This window comes from Carcharodon carcharias, chromosome 5 (genome assembly GCF_017639515.1).
Source record: "Carcharodon carcharias isolate sCarCar2 chromosome 5, sCarCar2.pri, whole genome shotgun sequence".
In the NCBI taxonomy this organism is placed as follows: Eukaryota; Metazoa; Chordata; class Chondrichthyes; order Lamniformes; family Lamnidae; genus Carcharodon; species Carcharodon carcharias.
The window spans coordinates 180,672,681-180,695,504 of NC_054471.1; the positions used below are offsets into that span (position 1 = coordinate 180,672,681).

The 22,824-nt window shown below is 43.4% G+C and overlaps 1 protein-coding gene across 2 annotated transcripts; it reads right to left on the bottom strand.

Annotated features, from left to right (window-relative positions):
* Window positions 1-4,245: 4,245 nt before the first annotated feature.
* LOC121277675 (ankyrin repeat domain-containing protein 66) lies at window positions 4,246-22,470 on the bottom strand. Of its 2 annotated transcripts, XM_041187292.1 has the most exons (4): window positions 22,272-22,470; window positions 17,619-17,675; window positions 5,139-5,367; window positions 4,246-4,830 (listed from the first exon to the last, which is right to left on the bottom strand). In XM_041187292.1, exons 1-4 carry the CDS (start codon window positions 22,408-22,410, stop codon window positions 4,572-4,574), a joined length of 684 nt encoding a protein of 227 aa, XP_041043226.1. In that variant the 5' UTR covers window positions 22,411-22,470; the 3' UTR covers window positions 4,246-4,571. The 2 variants fall into 2 exon arrangements, with proteins under 2 accessions (XP_041043226.1, XP_041043227.1); XM_041187293.1 differs by lacking the exon at window positions 17,619-17,675.
* Window positions 22,471-22,824: the final 354 nt, after the last annotated feature.

Consider the following 22,824-nt stretch of genomic DNA (forward strand, 5'->3'; position numbering starts at 1 on the left):
GCACTTCAGTCCCATGCGCCTGATTTACAGACACCTGGTGTGGAGGGGGGAGCCGGACCTGCTCCTGGGCCTGACCAAGTTAGCCATTAACAGGTCCAGGCAGTGGGCAATCGAGGGGGTTGTCTGCCCCTCTTCCGTGGCTACGTTCGCAGCCGGGTGTCCCTGGAGAGGGAGCACACAGTGTCTGCTAGCACCGTTGAGGTCTTCCATGCCCAGTGGGCACCGCGTGGACTGGGGTGTTTTATCAACCCTCTTAATCACATTTTGATTTGATGTTTGTAAGTTTCCTTTGAATTTTGTCTTTGGTTTCGCAGTTCCCTTATTTAGGGGCTGTGTTTATTTTGTCCCTGATTTTGTTAATTTAGTTTATTTGGTTGATTCCGAGAGAGTTAAACGAGTAACTCAAGAGGTTGCGGGTTCAATTTGCACTTCATGTGGTAGAGGAAGGGGGAAGGTGAAAGCTAAGATTCCTGCCACTGAATGTACACAGTAAATATTACATGTATCACAATTGTATTGAAGCACCTGAGTGTAGAAAATTTGAATACAATTGCACTTTCTGTACAGACATTTCAAAATGGTCATTCATGTTGTTTTTACTGTATCGAAGCACCTCAGAATACAACATGTAAGTAGATCATTTGAATTTCATTGCAACTTCTGTGATGGCCATTTTGAAATGTTTTGTAATGTTCTTTTAAATATTTTATGAATGAAGTATACTTTCGTTAAAAAAAAAGTTAGATTCCTACAAGTGGCTCCTGATCTGCTTGACTGCAAATTTGTGCAGATGTGATAAAAATGTTTTGGAGGACATTTTATTACTTTTATGAATGACCTATCCCTGAAATTGTACTGACTGATACTTGCTATATTCAATAGCTTGTTGCTTGCTGCAGAAAACATTATTTTGACAGAGATGGATAATGTTCTCCCTGACTATGGAACCCTTTAAAGCATTATTAATGGTTAGTTTCCATTGACAGTTTAAGGGCTGTTGTATTGCATTTACAGACTGTGTAAAAATTTAGATTTATAACCTGATTGCTACAAAACTTTTTTATTTATATCTAATTTACATGCATAAAATGTCAGCATATGTTTGTTTTCCTTTAACAATGCACTTCCTGATCAATTAAGTTTCTGCAGTTAGCAACATGAAAACTGCACTGGCTGAAGCACAGGCTTCAAGTAGCACTGTTTCATCCATAATGATTTCACAATTTGATTATGTTTGAAAAGAAAGAGTATTCTATGATAAGAACTTAGCAAGTGTTTTTAAAAGCAATCCAGGATAACTCACTCAACTTTTCCACTATATGGTGAAACAAACAACTTCTCCATCTTCTTAATTAGCACATTCGTTTAGATAATATCATCAACTTCAACACCTGTGTTCTTTTGTTCTGTTGCCTGTGACATCTTTTGATGATCTGCTTCTATCACTGCTTGTTTGTCTCTACAACCACACCACCCCCCTCCACTTCTCTGCCCCCACCCAACCCCCCCTCCCCCACACACACCTTAAACCAGCTTATATTTCACTCCTTCCTTGGATTCACCTAGTTCTATTAAAGGGTCATGAGGACTCGAAACGTCAACTCTTTTCTTCTCCGCCGATGCTGCCAGACCTGCTGAGTTTTTCCAGGTAATTCTATTTTTGTTTTGAATTTCTCCATCTAGTTCCTCTTGCTATCTCTTCAAACCACAGTGTGTCACGTCAAAATGTCGGATCAGCATATGAAAAACAATTTGACTTTAAGATCATTCTGATTGTCACAGTAAGATCAATAGCAACTTTTCTGTATTCAGTTTGAAATGAGCTGGCCGGATGAGAAAAATAAAATTACGAGCAGCAAAACAGAAATGTGAGCAATATACATTAACAGAATAGAAAACTCAAATCAGCAAAAACAAAACTCAAAACTTAAGAATATTAAAGACAAAACTCCCTCTGAACTGGTACATTTTGTGATCAACTAAATGTAACAAATTAACAACAAAAAGTTTCCATTTTTAAAATTGATAAGTAAATGGTACTTGATCAAGAGGATTTACAGAACCAAATGTATATAATTTCTAATACACATTAAGCATCTCCAAAATATCTAACCATAGAAACCACTGTCAGAACACAGGAAGAGATAATTTTCTGTCATAGCTGCAAAATTAAAAATGAGTTTGTAACAAAAAAATTAAAAATTTTCATCACTAAATAATCTGAATCCACAATTGCTTTGATTTTTAATCTTTTAATTATTCCACATGTAAACAAAGGATTTACAACAGGATTGAACAGTCAGGGAGTGTTGACTCATATATATTTCATTCATAGTTATTTCACATTTTTAAGCAAAGATTAAAATTTGAGTTAAGTTGCATCAGGGATATGATGACATGACATAATATCAAGTACTGAAGTACCAAGTGAAAATGAGACAAAACATATTTGGTGTTCCACAATACCAAGTTGTCAATCTAATTGCAGAAAATACTTCTGTTTTGTGGACTTTTTTTGTAAAAGATGGAAATTAGTGTTTGGTGGAGGTGTGAAATAGAACAATATGATGCTGTGCTGCAACAGGTTCTATTGTTTCATTGTCTGGCAAAAACCTCCAAGATTTGCATAATAAGGGGGGAAAGCCCACTTGCTGAGAGCTGCCAGCTAATCATAGCCAATGGGAGCAGTGGCTGCTGGTGACACTCCAACCACCAGAGCCCAGAAATGCTGTGGGATCCCAGGCCAAAGGTGAATGAGGGTGAGATGTGGTCACAGGAGTGGTGGGTTGGGGTGGTGTGGGCAGGAGGGGCACAGAAGGAATCGGAGGAGAATTGGAGGCAAAGGTGGGTGGGTGGCGGCTTTCAATTCCCACCCCACCAATTACCAATTTCCCCATGCTGGATCCCCAGTGAACCCCTGGAAAACCCGTCAGACTTTGTTGAGTGGCCTCCCGGGGCCTCAGGAAAGCCATGACTCACGTTAAATCTCTGTGGCACCACTAAGTTGCAGTGGCCTCAGGGATAATGGGTATCAAATGGCTCATTAATAGGCCGAAGTGACAACCAACCGCCAGCAACCAGGGATCCCACATCAGCCCCTTCCACTCTCCAAATTAATCAACGGAAATTTGCCCACCACCGGGAGCCAGAAGTGGGGCCTCTCCCACGATTAACTGGGTCCAGCTGCCATGGTTCCTGCCACAATGGGCTGCATTAAATCCAGCCCTCAGCTGAGATCCCTGACATTTTGCCACCAGGCCTTCTAGAGATGCACTAATTTCTACACACAGCTGAAAAGGCAGCAGCTCCATCACTATGTCCAGTAACGACAATTAATTTGTACACCTTGGCCCGCCCAGCACTAGTGTCAAAAAGCCATGGTTAAAATCTGAATTATTCAAAATTACCTCCCCTTCCAGATGTATTTTCACTTTTGAGCAATATTGTGTTCCTAGGGAAGTGACTTCATTATACCACTGCCATCCACCATGGTGTCTCACCATCAGAGACACTCACCTCTGATGCTTCAGTTTTATTATGATGTAAAACTGAGGTATGCCCATTGGGAAAGCCATTACAGCATGCTTAGGTCCTTCTGAACAGGGATCCAAAAGAGCATGGGTGCACTGAGACTGACAGAATTTTTATTAAGTGCAGTGCATGTTTCAGGAAGAATTTGTTTTAAAACATGACAAAAACGCTATCAAGCTCCAGAAATCTCAGTTGCATCAATATCAAGTGACTTTGGGCCATGCTGCACCAACATTCATGGGTGTAAAGCACATTATTTCCAAAAATCTAGGAAACATATCTGAGCGAGTCTTTTGTATGGAGAGCTAAATTATGTAAATAAGCAGCAGAGGATTTGGTCAAACATATTTTGGAAGTGGTACAAATGATCATTGGAGTACTTGCTTTTCAGTGTATATTTCCTCAAAAAAATCAGTGCACACCACAGCTACACAGAACATGCCAAGAAATTCCAGGCTATTAGGTGTTCAAATTATGAGGAGGCTGGATAGAGTAGTTGGGAGAAACTGTTCCTGCTGATAAAAGGATCGAGAACGAGAGGGCACAGATTTAAAGTGATTTGCAAAAGAAGTAAATGTGATGTGAGAAAAAACTTTTTCACACAGCGAGTGGTTCGAGTCTAGAATGTACTGCCTGGAAGTGTGGTGCAGACAGGTCCAATTGAGGCATTCAAGAGGGCATTAGACAATTATTTGAATAGAAGCAATGTGCCAGGGTACAGAGAAAAGGCAGGAGAATGGTATTAAGTCATAATGCTCATTTAGAAAGCTGATGCAGACATGATGACCCGAATGGGCTCCTTCTGCGCCATAACAATTCTGTGATTAAAAGCTGACTGATATACGACAGCAATAGATAGTTATGGTATTGATACTGCATAACAATATGGGGTTCTGTCAGTGCACAAAAATACTTTGATGAATTTGTGTTTGTTGGTTATGCTTGATTCTCACCAGAAGAATCCACCAGGTTAAACTACTTCAGGTCGTGTGGTTAGATGCTGAACTGGATTCTGGTTGTATTTGACTTGGAGCTGGATTTTATCTTACCTTTTTTTTACAAGCCCTCTTAATATTTGATAACTTTCCCTTTTGAGTCGCTGTCTTCGGTCTCTCTGTGCAGGGATAATTTTTGTGGCTTTGGTGAACGCCACATGCGTTGCTACACTCGTTCTTGGCAGCTGCCCTCCTTTCAGCCATTTCTTCCTCCTTCTGTTTTTCCCACTCTTCATCGGTGTCATCTAATAAAATGCCTTTCATTTCAGCGACCCTCCTGTAATTGGAACACTCCTGCTCAGCTCTGAAAATAAAAGGGAATTAATTTCTGTAAATGTATCAGAATAATCAGTGCTGAATGCTCTTGTCATTTTACAATGTATTTTAAAAAGTATTATCCCAAAACGTCATTATATTTACCATTTAAGTTCGGCTTTGTGTATCTTTTGCTCTGCCATATGTACTTTATTAAATCATTACAGTCAAATTCCAACACCCCACTGCGCCCCCCCCAACCCCCACCCCCCACTCAACCATATTATTTCCTATCTCCATATCCATTATCAAAAATATAGCAAGATCTATTTCTAACATTTATATGCCATCACTTACATTTCAAGAAATTTAACACAGTCTTTCTGCCCATATATTTCTGCAATTCTTTTGGGGGTGTCCCCATAGAGGTCTGCTTTGTCAACAGGAGCATGTAGTGAATGCAGCATTCGAAGAACGGATAATTTTCCATATTCTGCAGCAAAATGTGCTGGAGTCCACCCAGTCTCAGTTCTCAAGCAAGGTCGAGATCCATTTACAATAAGGAGTTTAACCATGTCTGCTTTTCCTGTCAGTAAAACAAAATAAGGTAATTACATTAAAGGTTAACTTTAAACTAAACATGTTCATCTACGTAAAACCTCTGGTCTAAATTCTCTAGACGCTCACACTCCTAGATCTGTCCAAAATTTTACAATTGAAAAATAGTTGAGTTCATTTTTAATTGGGTCGGGCAATGTAAAATTTTCACTATCCTTACAGGTTCCTGGCAAAACAATTTTTGGAATATAATCGTAAACAGATTCCTGCAATTCCCTTTTCGTTTCAAAAAGGTAATCTCAGTTAAAAAGTGTTTTCTCTTTTTTTGATTAAACATGGACAACTCTCCTTGTGGTGTTTTATTACACTAAAGATGGTGTATAAATACAAGCGGATGTCGTGGGCAAGATGAACCAAAAGGACCAAAAGTGTGACTCTAAAATACATTTGCAGTGAAGTAGTACACTCTATGCAGGACCAGTCAGTCTTTTGCAGTCGGTGTGCAATAAAGAATTAAATCCAGAAGTAGAGAAACAAGGAAGGTAGTTTAAAAAACGATCGATCATATCCTCAAAACACCAAAGCAAAAAAATATAGGGCAGGATTTTGCCCTTGGCGGGGGTGCTCAGCGAGGGCGGTTGGGAAGCCGACCTCTGCCCGCGATCGGCTCCACACCGTGATTTCATGCAGGCGGGCTGATTAAGGCCCGCCCTGCGTGGATCGCGAGCAGCAGCACCTCAATCACACCCTGAGGCACGGAGCTGCTTCAGGGAGATTCAAGCGCTGTTTAAAAAATTAATAATTTAATAAAATTAATAAAAATTTAATAAAACATGTCCCCTCATGTGACTCTGTCACTTGAGATGGGAAGTGTTTTTAATTCCAAAATAAAGTTTTTCTTCAATGTTTATTTGCTTTAGGAAGCTTCATCCTGTTTGTGGAATAGGTTTCCTAAAAAAAAAAAATGGAAAGGCCGCTTGGCCTTTTCGCCTGCCTGCCAACCATAAGGTTGGACGGGCAATGTAGGTTTGAATTTAATTAGATTGTTAACGGCCTTAATAGGACTCCGGCATACTCCCACCGATTAAAATATCGCCCGAGTGCACGATGATGTTGGGACGCGCGCCCGACGTCATCACGCATCATTTTACTCTCGGGCGTGTCAGGCGTGCATCTGCACGCTGAATGTAATATTCTGCCCATAGAACTAGAAAATTGCATCACAAGGGGACACCCCAGTGGCTCACATTTTTGCTACACCATGTGATTTATCCTCGAATTCCCCACATGATGGGCAGAATTTTACGCCTTGTGGGCAGGCGCGCACCCTACCGATCGGGTATAAAATAGCACGTGAAGACGTCGGGTGATATTTCGCTCGGCGGGCGTGCACAAAAGTCAGAAGCATGCCCACTGACAAGAGGGCAATTAAACCCATTAACAGCGCAACTGAATCTGATTATTCATGGCCCGTCCAACCTTACAGTTAGCGGATGGGCGAATCGGCCAGGCGGACTTTGCATTTTTCATCAAACGTCATCCAAGGGGTGGGATGAGGTTTCTGTTGTTAAATAAAATAAAAATAAATATCCGTGGGCAGCATTTTTATCACCTATATGTTCAAGTGCCTGATTGTGACGCCTGGGCATGTTTTTTTTTCCCGATTTTCATATCTTTATTTCATGGTTTTCGGGTCTGCAGCTCCCTCAGGCAGCTCTCTGCCTTCAGGGAGCTTTCTCTCAGTGCTCGCCCACATTGATGCCATCACTCACCCTACACCGGCAGCGCTGCGCTTTTCCAAGCGTGCTTCATGCTGGCTGGCTGTTAATTGGCCAGCCAGCATGAAATCGCGGTTGGAGGCCAATTGTAGTCGGCGGTCCATTTCCCAGCTGATCCCGGGCCCGCCGATTGCGCCTGCCTGCTTGCCAAGCTGGAAATTCAGGCCTATGAATTTGTAACTTTAGCTGAAAGCCAGCTGAAGATCTCTGCAAGGCACCTGACCCCAAAAAGTTTTGAAGTGTTTGTTCCAGCTGTACCTATAAATAATGGCCCAGATTTTGGCTTTTATAGCAAGGTGGATGGAGAATAAAATAAATAAGAGTTGCTACAACTGTACAGGGGTTTTGTGAGACCACACCTAGAGCACTATGTTCAGTTTTGGTCTCCTTACTTGAGGGGTTTACTTGCACTGGGAGCAGGTCACAAAAGATTCACTCAGCTGATTCCTGGGGTGAAGGTGTTGTCTTAAAAGGAAAGGTTGAGCAGTCTGGGCCAATAGTCATTGGAGCTTAGAAGAATGAGGTGATCTTACTGAAAGATAGAAGTCACAGAACCATTGAAAGTTTACAGCACAGCAAGAGGCCATTTAACCTATCATGTATGCACCAGCTGAAAAACGAGCCACCCTGCCTGACCCCACTTCCCAGTGTTTTTTCAGTAGTCCTGCAGGTTATGGTACTTGGAGTGCATTTCCAGGCACCTTTTAAATAAGTCAAGGGTTTCTGCCTCTTCTACCCTTTCAGTCAGTGAAGTCCAGACCCCCACAGCCCTCTGGGTGAAAAAATATTTCCTCACCTCCCCCCTAATCTTTCTACCAATCACTTTAAACCTATGCTCCCTAGTCACTGAACCACTCTGCTAAGGAAAATAGACCCTTCCCAACCACTCAATCCAAGACCCTCAATTTTATAGATCTCAATCAAATCTCTCCTCAGATTCCTCTGTTCCAAAGAGAACAACGCCAGCCTATTCAATCTTTTCTCATAGCTGCAATTTTCAAATCCTGGCAACATCCTCATAAATCTCCCCTCTAATGCAATTACATCCTTTCTGTAACGGGTGACCAGAACTGCACAGAGTGCTCAAGTTGTGGCCTAACTAATATTTTATACAGTTCCAGTATAACCACCTCGTTCTTATATTCTATGCGGTTAATAAATGAAAGGATTGCATAAGCCTTCTTAACCACCTTTATCAACCTGTCCTGCTACCTTTAAGGATCTGTGGACATTCACTCCAAGGTTCCTCACTTCCTCTACACCTCTCACTATCCCCCATTTATTGTGTAATCCTTTGACTTGTTGACCTCCTAAATGCATCACTGCTCACTTCTCTGGGTTGAATTCCATTTGCTACTTTTCTGCCCTCCTGACCAGCCCATTGATATCATCTTCTAGCCTACAGCAATCCTTCTCACAATCAACTGTGCGACCAATTTTTGAGTCCTCGGCAAACTTCTTGAACAATCCCCTTACAATTATGTCCAAATCATTAATATATGCCACAAAAAGGTGACCTAGTACTGAGCCCTGCAGAACACCACTGGAAACAGCCTTCCAGTCACAAAAACATCCATCAACAATTACCATAATATAAAAGCAAAAAATTGCAGATGCTGAAAATCCAAAACAAAAATAAAAATACCTGGAAAAACTCAGTAGGTCTGGCAGCATCTGCAGAGAGGAACAAAGCTAACGTTTCAAGTCCATCTGACTCTTCAACACAACTAAGTAAAAATAGAAAAGAGGTGAAATATAAGCTGGTTTAAGGGGGAGGGGTAGAGCTGGATAAAGGGAACAAGGCAAAAGAGAGATACGGAAATCCTGTCGGAGAGAAAAGCAATACTTCTTCAAGGTAGGCATTCCTTGAAGAGAAGTGGCAGTCAATTAAACACTAAGATCCAAGCAAAAAACTGCAGATGCTGGAAATCCAAAACAAAAATAAAAATACCTGGAAAAACTCAGCAGGTCTGGCAGCATCTGTGGAGAGGTCAACAATTACCCATTGTTTCCTGCCAATGAGCCAATTTTGTATCCAAGTATCTGAGAGGACTTGACAGAGAAGTTACTGAGAGGATGTATCCCCTTGTAGGGCAATCTAGACTAGGAGGCACGGTTTAAAAATAAGGGGTCTCCTACTTAAGATGTAGATGCGGAGGAATTTCTTCTCTAAGGGTCGATAGTCTTTGGAATTCTCTTTCACAGTGAGCAATGGAGGCTAGCTCATTGAATATATTCAAGGCTTACACAGATTTTTCATCGACAAGGGAGTATGTGTGGGGGTGGGAGGGGTTGTGAGGGGGATCAGTAGGAAAGTGGAGTTAAAGCCACAATCAGATCAGACATGATCCTATTGGATGGTGGAGCAGGTGCAAGGGGCCAAAAGGTCTGCTCCTATTTCTTATTATCTAATGAACTGTCATAGTTTGCTATCATTACCTTTCCGATACTAAATGCAACTTCAGGATATCAGCTTGTTTGAATGAGAATGGGGACTTCAGCTAACTGGCCATGGCACCATGGTACAGGAAGCCATTCAAGTGGGGGGAACAAAAAGGAATGTAGTGGTAGTAAAGGATAGTATAGTCGGAGGGATTGACACCATTCTCTGCAGCAAAGCGCGAGTCCAGACAGCTGTGTTGCCTGCTTAGTGCCAGGGTTTGGGACATCTACTTGGGACTGGAGAGGAATTTGCAGTGGAAAGGGGAGTCATCGCGGTCCATGTAGGTACTAGTGACATAGGCAGGACAAAGAACGAGGTTCTGCATAGTCAGTATGATCACTGAGGCACCAAATTAAGAAGCAGAGCCTCAAAGGTCATAATCTCTGGATTATTACCTGAGCCACTTGCAAATCGGCACAGGACAAATCAGATTAGGGAGATGAATGTGTGGCTCAAAGACTGGTGTGGGAGAAGTGCGTTCTGGCTCATGGGATACTGACACCAGGGGCAGGATCTTCCAGTTGGCGAGCGGGGGCGGGGCCACTCACTGACACGAAAAACGATGCGGGATGACATCAGGTGGAACTCCCGATTTTCATTTTCAGATCGGCGGGGGCACAGCCAAGTCAGCTGCGCGTTGGCCGACCAGTCAACTGTCTATTGAGGCCTTTAAAAAACCAATTTAGATAATTAGCGGATCTACCCATCCAACCTTAAGGTTGGCAGGCAGGCCGGGAGCCCTGGCAGACATCAGAAAAAGCATGAAACCTCATCCACGGGCGGGATGAGGTTTCATGAGTGATTTAAAATCTGCACATTGAGTTTTAATAAAAGTTATGGTCATGTCCAAACTCGTGTGACATGAGGGGGCATGGAAGACAAAATGTTAGAATGGTTTTTATTAAAAATTTGAAGTCCGAACCAATCTCCCTGAGGCAGCACTTAGCCTTGGAGATCTGTGCGCTCTTTCACGCACGTGCGCGAAAGAGCGCACTCCTGGCTGAGGGAATCCCCCCTCCGCCTACACAGGAAGCGCACAGTGCTTCCTGGCAGATGTCACACTGGGCGGGCCTTAATTGGCTCACCCACTTAAAATGACGGCGCCTTTGCCCCCCAATCGGGGGCACCAAAAGGAGGCGTGCCTGTTTGCGCCCACTCCCGCACTCCCTCTCCTCCTCCTCCCCCTCCGCACTGCACCCCCCCCCCCCCCACCCCTCTCCATGTTGTGCCTGATGCAGATCTTTAAACGAACTGTCCAATTTCATTCCACATTCAAGGTTCTTCCCCATAATCCTGTAGGTTAGTCCTCTTCAAGTACATGTCCAATTGCATTTTGAAAGGTCCAATGTAATCACTTTATCCATTCTTTCAAGTAATGCATTCCAAATCGTAATAGATACAGGCTGAATTTTCAGGATGGTGGGGAAAGATTCAGCAGTGAACACATCCCCGTCAACTCCAGCAGCCCCGAAGCCATATTATGCTCTAACGAGCATTGGTTGGTATAAGTCATAGAGTCATAGAATCGTAGAACTCTACAGCACAGAAAAAGACCATTCAGCCCATCGAGTCTGCGCCAGTTAAACAAGTACCTAACTATTCTAATCCCATTTTCCAGCATGAGGCTCATAGCCTTGTATGCCATGGCATCACAAATGCATATCCAAATACTTCTTAAATGTTACGAGGGTTCCTGCCTCTACCATCCTTTCAGGCAGTGAGTTCCAGATTCCCACACCCTCTGGCTGAAAAAAATTTTCCTCCTGCCCCTTACCTTAAATCTATGCACCCTGATTATTGATCCCTCCACCAAGGGGAAAAATTCCTTCCTGTCTACCCTATCTATGCCCCTCATAATTTTATACACCTCAATCATGTCCCCTCTCAATCTCCTCTGCTCCAGGGAAAATAAGCCCAGTCTATTCAATCTCTCCTCATAACTAAAACTCTCCAGCCCAGGCAACATCCTGGTAAATCTCCTCTGCACTCATTCTAGTGCAGTCACATCCTTCCAATAATGCGGATTCCAGAACTGCACACAATACTCTAGCTGTGGCCTAACTAGCATTTTATACAGTTCCAGCATAACCTCCCTGCTCTTATACTTTATGCCGCGGCTAATAAAGGCAAGTATCCTATATGTCTTCTTAATCACCTTATCTACCTGTCCCGCTACCTTAAGGGACTGGTGGACATGCATACCAAGGTCTCTCTGATCCTCGGTACTTCCCAAGGTCCTACCATTCATCATGTATTCCTGTGCCTTGTCTGTCCTGCCCAAGTGCATCACCTCACACTTATCCGGATTAAATTTCATTTGCTACTGATCAGCCCATCGATATCCTCCTGTAAGCTAAGGCTATCTTCCTCACTATTTACCACCCCACCAATTTTTGTGTCATCTGCGAACTTACTGATCAACCCTCCTAGATTCAAGTCTAAATCATTTATGTCTACCACAAACAGCAAGGGACCCAACACCGATCCCTGTGGAACCCCATTGGACACAGGCATCCAGTCACAAAAGCTCGACCATTACCAACTGCTTCTTGCCACTCAGCCAATTCTGGATCAAATTTGCCAAATTGCCTTGGATCCCATGGGCTCTTACCTTTGTTATCTGTCTCCCGTGTGGGACCTTAACAAAAGCCTTGCTGAAGTCCAAGTAGACTACATCAAATGCATTGCCCTCATCTGCACACCTGGTCACGTCTTCCAGAAATTCAATCAAATTGGTCAGATATGACCTCCCCTTAACAAAGCCATGCTGACTGTCCTTGATTAATCCCTGCCTCTCCAAGTTTAAATTAATTCTGTCCCTCAGAATTGCTTCCAATAGTTTCCCCACCACTGAGGTTAGACTAACTGGCCTGATTTATCCCTTCCTCCCTTCTTGAATAATGGTTCCACAATGGCTGTCCTCCAGTCCTCTGGCACCTCTCCTGTGGCCAAAGAGGTATTGAAAATATTGCTATCTCCTCCCTTGCCTCACTCAGCAGCCTGGGATACACTTCATCCCGGCCTGGAGATTTATCTATTTTTAAGCCTGCCAGACCACTTAGAGCCTCCTCCCTTTCTGTGCTAATTTATTTAATTATATCACGGTCCTTGTGCCTGATTTCCATATCCACGTCGTCCCTCTCACTTGTGAATACTGACAAAAAGTATTCATTTAGAACCATACCTACACCTTCCAACTCCACACACAAATTACAACTATGGTCCTTAATGGGCCCTACTCTTTCCCTAGTTATCCTCTTACTCTTAATGTACTTGTAAAATAACTTTGGATTTTCCTTTATTTTACCTGCCAATGTTTTTTCATGCTCCCTATTTGCTCTCCTAATTTCCTTTTTGAGTTTCCCCCTTACACATTCTATATTCCTCCAGGGCTTCTGCTGTTTTGAGCCCTTGGTATCTGCCATAAGCCTCCCTTTTTCTCTTTATCCAATCCTGTATATCCCTCGACATCCAGGGTTTGTTGGCCCCACCCTTTATCTTTACTGGAATACGTTGGCCCTGTACTCTCCCTATTTCTTTCTTGAACGAGCCCCACTGCTCTGACGATTTACTTAAAAGTCACTGCTCCCAGTCCATTCTGGCAAAATCATATCTGATTTTATTAAAATCAGCCTTCCACCAATTTAGAACTCTGATTTCTGGCCCATCCTTATCTTTTTCCATAACAGCCTTGAATCTAACAGAGTTATGATCACTATCTGCAAAATGCTCCCCCATTGATACCTCTACCACTTGGCCTGGCTTCATTCTCTAAAATCCAGGACCGCCCTCTCTTGTAGGACTTTCTGCGTACTGGCTTAAAAAGCTCTCCTGAATGCATTTTAAGAATTCTGATCCCTCTAAACCAATCGCACTATGACTAACTGAGTTAATGTTGGGCAAGTTGAAATCCCCCACTATTACTACCCTATTATTTTTCCACTTCTCTTAAATTTGCCTACATATCTGATCTTTTATTTCTCTCTGACTGTTTGGGGGGCTACAGTGCACTCCCAGCAATGTGATTGCTCCTTTTTTGTTTTAAAGTTCTACCCTTTTTGAGAAGCCTTCTAAGATGTCATCCCTCCTTACTGCTGTAATTGATTCCTTGATCAATATTATGATACCCCCTCCTCTTTTACATCCTTCCCTGTCTCGCCTGAAGACCCTATATCCTGGAATATTGACCTGCCAATCCTGCCCTTCTCTCAACCATGTCTCTGTGACAGCAATGACATTATACTTCCATGTGTTAAATTGTGCCCTCAACTTATCTGCCTTATTCATCAGGCTCCTTGCATTAAAATAAAAACCATCCAACCGTGCCAAACTCCCTTGTGCCTTAACTGGCCTATAATTTCTATGCCTTCCAGACTCACTTGCTCTTTCTTCTAATTTCAGCTGTGCATCTCACTCTGCTGAACCTCCTTTCAGGATGCCATCCACTTGCCAAGTTAGCTTAAATCCTCGCCAATAGCACTAGCAAACCTCCCCAAAAGGACGTTTGTCCCATTCCGGTTCAGGTGCAACCCAGCCGCCTTGTACAGGTCCCACCATCCCCAGAAACGGTCCCAATGTCCCAGAAATCTAAAGTCCTCCCTCCTGCACCATCTCTCCAGCCACACATTCATCTGGACTAACCTCCTATTTCTATACTTACTAGCACGTGGCCCCGGAAGTAATCCAGAGGGTACTACCATTGAGGTTCTGTTTTTTAATCTGCTTCCTAGCTCCTTAAACTCTGCTTGCAGAACCTCACCCCTCTTTCTACCTGTCCTTGGTACCAATATGTACCATGATCTCTGTCTGTTTGCCCTCCCCCTTTAGAATGCCCTGCAGCCGTTCAGTGACATCCCTGACCCTGGCACCATCCTGGTGTCACGCCTATGGCCGCAGAAACACCTGTCTGTTCCCCTTACTATTGAGTCTCCTACCACTATTGATCTTCCCCTCTTTTTCCTCCCCCTCCTGTGCAGCTGAGCCACTCACAGTGCCATGAACGTGGCTACACCCCCTAGAGGAACCGTCACTCTCACCGTTTTCCAACACAGAAAAACGGCTCCTGAGCAAGATGCACCCTGGGGATTTCCTGACTACCTGCCTGATACCTTTCTTCTGACTGATGGTTGCCCATTCCTTCTCTGTCTGCACTTCCATAAGCTGTGGGGTGACCACGTCTAAAAATATGCTATTCACAAAACTCTCAGCCTTGCGGATGCACCTCAGTGCCCCTAGTTGTCGCTCAAACTCCGAAACTCGGAGCTCATGTAGCTGCAGCTGGTGGCACTTCCTGCACATGTGGTCGGTCAGAGCGCAATGAGCACCTGCGACTTCCCACATGTTGCAGGTGGTACATAACACTGGACTGAGCTGCCCTGCCATGCCTCTAGTTGAAAAAAAACCCTTACTTTAAGTTAAATACAGTAAAAAAAGTTAAATTATTTATGCACTTTAAATATAAACTAGAACTCTTTCCTTAGCTTAATCTATTTTTATCTGGACAAAAAACTGGATAAAAACACTTACCCACTACTCACAAATCAGCTCTCACCTTTGTGCAGATGTCACTTGTTGAATCTTCCCCACACTCGTGCTGGTTCTAATCTCTCCGCTGCTCTCTCGTGCTGTCTTGTGATGTCACTCGTGATTTTCAACGAGAACTGACTGCAGGACACTCTTGCCGGTGTATCTTTACACACTGAGAAACTCCGGCTGGAGAGTCTTTGTAAAATATCTTAATATTTCAATACAAAATTAACCATAAGGTGGGACTTCCGCCCTCAATCGGGAGGAAGTCCCACCTTGGAGAGCTGCCAGTCAGCATTCCAGTCCCTCCAGGCACAGCGCTGCAGTGGCAGGAAGGGGCACTGCAGGGAGTTGCCTGGCACTAAGTCCTGGGAACTGGGGAACAGGTATAGTGGCAGGGGTCTCGGGTTTGGAGGGTAGGGAAGGCCTGGAGGGCGGGGGGAGGGCGGGGGGAGGGCGATCGGGGTCTTGGGGATAGGCTGGTGTGGGAGGGAGGTCCAGAGGTCACTGGGCCTCAAGGAGAGGGTCCCCCAGTCAGCAGGGGACTTCTGATGGAGTCGCCACACCCATCCCCACCTGAGGTCAAACTTACTTTAGTTCTTCATTTCCCCCTGGAGCTGTCATCTGCCAGCCAATCTAAAAATTGAGGCTGGTTGGGAGAGGGCCCTTCAGTCAGCATTTAAGGGTCTTAATTGGGGCAAGGGTGGGCTTCCCGTCCGAGGCCTTGCCCACCCCAACATAAAATCGCTATCAGGTCGGAGCGAGCGGGAACCTGGAGGGAATCTCGTCCATGCAATTTCACACACTCCTCCCGCCTCAGAACCTGCCAGTGGGGGTGGATGGGTGTCTAAAATTCCAGCCCACATGTGTAACAATTTCTTGTAATTACCCCTCTAATTCTTTTGCCAATTATTTTAAATCTAAGACCTCTAGTTACAGAGTCTTCACAAACAAGACAGTTTCTCCCTATTTGCTGCATCAAAATCCCTCATGAATTTTTAATGTGTCTATAAGGTCTCCCTTCTCTAATCTAAGGGGAATAATGCCAGTTTCTCCAAACCCTCCACATAACTGAAGTGTCTAAACCCCAGCATCATCTTGGTAGGCCTCCTTTGTACATCCTCCAAAGTCTTGATATCCTTTCTAAGGTGTGATGTGCAAAATTCTGCACAATATTTCAGCTGAGGCCTAGCAGGTTATTTGTAAAACTTTAGTTTGACTTCTTGTTTTTGTATGTTGAATATTTATAAAGCCAAACATCATCCCCTATGCTTTCTTAACCATCAACTTGCCCTGTCACTTTCAAAGATTTGTGAATATGAACCCCCAGGCGCTTAAACTCTTACAACCACACTGCCTTACTTAGCCAAGTACATCAATTTACCACTGTCCCCTTAAAGCTATGTGCTTCTATTTTTCAAGTAAATCTATTAAGTAATACTTTAACAGTTGTTTTATGAAAGTAGAGACGTACAGCATCTACTACACTACCTTCAACTGCAATCAGTTGCAACATTACTGTGATAGAGGTGAAATTCTCACCATAGTTTGCTAGATTTCTTGACAAGGCTTAGTTCCATGTCAGGGGTGAGTACCCTTGCTTTGCTGCTGACCACAAACTACAGGCCATAATGTTTAAAACCCAACATGGAAAGGCAAAAGACAGCACAAAAATGAGAATGTCAGATTTGATTGCAGTTTAGAAAGCTGAGGTGGAAGCAGAAATTGGTACACATGACGGCAGAGCAACATTACAGAGCAAATGTAATATGCTTCTATTTTCTTGAGGACATAATGCTTTGTAATGGCACTCTGTTTTCCCCTATTGCAACAGCAATTTAAATCTGGCACCAAATCAATGATGGACCATAACTATCAACTCCCCAGTGTCGGATTTATCACTAAAGAGGACATACCTCTGGATGTGACTCTCTGTGGATCAGACCAGGAGGTAGCCGAAACCCATCGACACCTTCATTCTAATATCTTGGTTTGCCTTTCAAACACAAACACCTTTGGCTGACTGAAACCACAGTATGAGAAGCCAGAACCCACACTGCATAATTAATTACCACAATGGACAATGACGCTACACTTTTTATGAGATCACATGATAAGATGGCCAGCTTTGCTCCCTGCTAAAAACATATGAGCAAATTTCAAATAGTCTGCCAGCAGAATTCCATCAGGAGCAGAGTTCTGCAAGTAAAGCCATAAGACCTCTTATAAGACCTCTTTAGAGATAAGGTAGTCTCAATCAACAAAAGATGTCTGGTGACCCTTGGAAGCCATAGTTTCCAATCTTTAAAAAAAAAAACTCCTAAAATATGGCTTTAAAGATTTATAATATCTTCAGGCAGGTACTTGGCATGTTTTCCAAGTGACATTTTATTCCAATTAATGGTCCAAAAGTTTTCCAACATTATTTAGCTAAGCAACCAAAGTACCTAACTGCAATATCTTGAAAGAGAAAGAAGGACTTTCCCCTCTAATCCGTTCCACCTTCAGGTTCACTTGAGAAATCCACCTTACCGTTGGGACTGTGGGCACCTGAACCATGCTGGGACAGTGTTCTTGCGAGCTGCATCACTAGGAAAGTAGAGATGGTTTTAAACTAAATAGTGGGAGCAAGGGGTCAAATTTGGGAAGATGTGGAAATCAAAGAGCAGAGACAAAGCAAAAGAAAAAGGTATTAAGGGAAATGAAGAACAGACTTTGACAGGAAGGGATAGAGTACAAGTCTAACAGTGAATCAACAGATGAAACTAGAAGTTATAAAAAGAATAAAAGGATAAAGCTAAAAGCTCTGTATCTGAATGCACGGAGTATTCAAAATAAAACAGAATAACTGAGTGTGCACATAGAAATAAATAATTACAATTTGATAGGCATTACAGAGACATGGCAGAAGGAGGGCATGGATTGGGGTATTTAGGAAGGACAGGAAGTGAGAAAAAGGTGAATGGGTGGCTCTGTTACTTAATGACGTTATTACCACAATAAAGAAGGATAACCCAAATTCAGGAAACTAGGATGTGGAAATGGCTTGGGTAGAGATGAGAAATGGTAAAGGCAAGAAGTCACTTGTGGGAGTTGTGTGCAGGCCCCCTAATAGTAGGGTGGAGCATTAAGAAAGAAATAAGTGGTGACAATCATGGGATATTTTAATTTACATAAGACTGGAAAAGTCAGATGGGCAAAGGTAGCCTAGATGAGGAGCACGTTGAATGTTTTCAGGACAGTTTCTTAGAACAGCATGTTCTGGAGCCAACCAGAGAACAGGCTATACTAGACCTGGTATTGTGCAATGAGATGGGAGTAATTAATGATCTCATAGTGAAAGCGCCCTAGGTAGTAGTGACTACAATATGATTGAATTTTACATTCAGTTTGAGGGAGGGAGGAGTGGGTCTGAGACTGTTTTTAAACTTAAATAAGGGCAATTATGAGGGCATAAAAGCTGAGCTGGCTAAAGTGAATTGGCAAATTAGGTCAAGGGATAGGTCAAGAGGGATGCGGTAGCTAATATTTAAAGGGGATATTTCAGAATGCACAGAATAGATACATTCCAACAAGTAAGAAAAAGTCCAAGGGACGGACACACCATCTCTGGTTAACTAGAAAGGTTAAAGATAGTGTCAAATTTAAAGAAAAAGCATATAATTGTGCAAAGACAGGTAGCAGGTCAGAAGATTGGACAGAATATAAGGAACAGCAAAGAATGACTAAAAGACTAATAAGGAGGGAAAAATTAGACTATGAGAGAAAGCTAGCCAGAAATATAAAAACAATGAGTTTTCATAAATATTTTAAAAAGAAACAAGTTAACAAAGTAAATGTTGGTCCTATAGAAAAAGTGAGTCTGGAGAATTGATAATGGAAACCAAGGAGATGGCAGATGAATTGAACAGGTATTTTGCATCATTTTTTACTATAGAGGATACAAGTAACATCCCAGAAGCAGCTGTAAGCCAGGAAATGGAAGTGGGGAGGAAGTCAGGAAAATTAGTCACTAGAGAAGTGGTACTGAATAAACTGTTGGAGCTGCGGGCTGACAAGAGCCTGGGTCCTGATGGGCTTCATCCTAGGGTCTTAAAAGAAGTGACTGGTGAGATAGTTGATTTTAATTTTCCAAAACTCCCCAGATTCAAGGAAGGTCCCATTAGATTGGAAGATAGCAAATGTAACTCCATTATTCAAAAAGAGAGGGAGACAGAAAGGAGGAAACTACAGGCCAGTTAACTTAACACCTGTTGTAGGGAAAATGTTAGAAGATATTATTAAAGATGTCACAGCAGGGCACTTGGATGAGCTCAAGGTCATCAGGCAGAGTCAATACGGCATTGTGAAAGGGAAATTGTTGTTTAACCAATGTATTGGAATTCTTTGAGGAAGTAACATGCTGTGGATGAAGGGGAAACCAGTGGGTGTACTCTACTTAGATTTCCAAAAGGCATTTGATAAAGTGCCACATCAAAAGGTTATTGCAGAAAATAAAAGCTCATGGTATATAGGGGGTAACATATTGGCATGGATAGAAGATTGGAAGGATAACAGGAAGCAGAGAATAGACATAAATGGGTCTTTTTCAGGTTGGCAAAATGTAACGAGTGGTGTGCCACAGGGATCAGTGCTGGGACCTCAACTGTTTACAATTTCTATAAATGATGAAGGGATGGATGGGATGGTTGGCAAATTTGCTTATGACACAAAGATAGGTAGGAAAGTAAGTTGTGAAGGGGACATAAGGAGGCTACAAAAAGATATAAATAGGTTAAGTGAGTGGGCAAAGATCTGGCAAATGGTGTATAATGTGGAAAAATGTGAAATTGTCCATTTTGGCAGGAAGAATAAAAGAGAAGCATATTATCTAAATGGTGAGAGGGTGCAGAGGGATCTGGGTGTCCTAGTGCACAAATCACAAAAGGTTAGAATGCAAGTACGCCAAGTAATTAGGAAAGCTAATAGAATGTTATCATTTATTGCAAGGGGAATTGAATACAAAAGTAGGGAGGTTTTGCTCCAGTTGCACAGGGCACTAATGAGACCACGTTTACAATATTGTGTACAGTATTGGTCATTTTATTTAAGGAAGAATATAAATATGTTGGAAGCAGTCAGAGAAGGTTTACCAGACTAATGCCTGGAATGGGTGGGTTGTCTTCTGAAGAAAGATTGGCCAGACTAGGCTTGTATTCGCTGGAGTTTAGAAGAGTAAGAGGCAACTTGATTGAAACATACAAGGTCCTGAGAGGTCTTGACAGGGTGGATGTAGAGAGGGTGTTTCCTCTTGTGGAAGAATATAGAACTAGGGGTCATTGTTTAAAAATATGGGGTTGCTCGTTTAAAACAGATGAGGTGAATTTTTTTCACTCAGGGGGTTGGGCATCTTTGGAATTCTCTTCCTGAAAGGTGGTGGAAGCAGAGTCTCTGAATATTTGAAGGCAGAGGTGGACAGATTCTCGGTAAACAAGGGGATGATGGGTTGTCAGGGATGCAGATTTCAGTTTACTATCAGATTAGCTGTGATCTTATTAAATGGCAGAGCAGGCTTGAGGGGCTGAATGGCCTAATCCTGCTCCTTGTTCGTATTTTTGTATAAAATTTGGTGAATCAGCCTTGCCCTTAAAGAATTTTTATTTTCATGGTGTGTCTAAATGATTAGTTAGTAGATTTTTAAGCTACATTTTAACCTTTAATAAACTTTTTTCATAATATTTTATCTTCTACCCTCACCTCATGGCTATGTCCCAATATTCAATTTGTTTTATCTAAAAAAGTTTAGAAATGATTTTATTTCAGTACTTTTAATTTCCTATTTGTGCCTGTGAAAATCCTTTAATGCAACTGGCTGCTTGGATAACTTGATGACAGCAACTGAGCTCCATACTGGGAATACCCAGTAAAAAAAAAAAATGCAATCAATCACTAGATCTCTGCGAGACTTTCTTCTTGGTTACTGGTGAGGACCCATGCTCTGTGGCTGACCGAAATCTCAGGGCCAATGTGTTCAGTTTGGGGATGAAGGAACAAGAGAGACATCTAAAATTAGGAAGCAAAGCAGAGAAGGGCCATGAGCAATACATGTGTCAGAGGACAGAGTTATAGGAAATGTTTGAATTCTTCATTCTTGAAAAGCAAGCTTAAGATACTATGTGAAACAGAACAGTTAATCTGGAACACAAAGTTAAATCATGGCTGCAAGATAAAATGCAGATGTACAAATTATCAAAATTGAGTTTGGGGCTGATGTCAGGAAGTACTCCTTCATATGCGTGGAATGATCTGGTGGAAAGGGTAGTAGTAACAAAATGTTCTGTAATCTTTTAAGAGGCAGTCAGATGCTTAGATAGAGCATTAGTTTTTTTCAATGAGTTAGTTATCACAACTTATTCTAGGGGTCTGTTCCACACATCTATCATTCTGCAAAGCAAAGGAATTCTAATCTACCAACTGACTTCATATAATTCATTTGGACCTCAGAGTTCAAATCACCTGCTTATACTTCTTACAGCATCTGTTGGAGGAATGGGGGCCAATGAATTTAATTAACTTGGATTACGTAGCATAAAATCTTTGGGAATACTGAGATTTTTTTCAATCAGCATTGGACAAACACAAGTGACGTTCACAATGTAACAGGCTACAATTTGATTACATGTAAGGATTGCTCCAGAGAGACCTTGTGGGGCAGAGGGTAGCATCCTGGCCCCTGAGCCAAAAGCTCTCTGCAGGTGGCCAGAACTTGATGGCCAAGGAAGGCGCATTCATAACCCAGCCAAACAGGTTGATTATCAACCCGCTGATCCTTCTCACACACACCAATGGTAGGTGGTAAGAGTGGGAGAGATTTCCATGTGATGGATGGATTGGGGGGGGGGGGGGGGGGGGATAGAGAGAGAGAGAGAGTTGGAGCCTCAACTATCACTACCTGCAGCTTCAGACTACACCATGCAGCTAAGGAGTGCCTGTTGCAATAGCAACTCGGACTCCCCGAGTGATCTATAACACACCACCACCCAAGTTGCACTCAGTTGGTCAATGAAAGGAGAGAAAGTGATGGACTGGAGGGGGAGGAGGGGGGAGAGTTGGTGGAGTAAGTGTGTTTGGACGGGGGAGTCTGTAAGGTGATGGGGTGGATCTGGAGTGCGGCGGCCTTGCTGCCGCTGGGCTCCGCTGCCTCACCTTGTGCCGCCGCCCAGTGCAGCGCTGTCCGCTGGCTCCAGTGCAGGTCCTTGGCGTTGGGGTTGCACGAGCCGCCGCGGAGAATCTCCTCCACCAGCTCCGTGTCACCGGCCGCCGCCGCCTCGTGCAGCTCCGTCATCCCTGGCGTTACCACGGCAACCTAACAAGCCGGAGAGTGCGCACGCGCGCGCGCGGTACGGCCCCGGCCCCGGCCCCCGCCCCCGCCCCACTAAGCCGTCGGAGCGCGCGACACCAACCCACCCGCGCGAAGCCGCCGAGTACGCCGCGGCACAGCCACGCCCCACCAAGCCGGAGCGCGCGCGTGCGGCACTGCCCCGCCAAGCGGTCGCGCGCGCACCGGGAGTTAGCTGGCAGGGGTAGCCCAGCCAACGGCTGGGATTAGAAAAATAACCCCAATGAACTGAGTGACTTTCCCGCAGTCCTTCCCAGGAAATGCTGAACCAACGTAAAAACAGGGGACCAAGCCATGGGAGATTCCGCAGCCCCGCCAAAAGTCCGTTGACTTTCACCGGGACTCGCTCGGCGGTGGGCA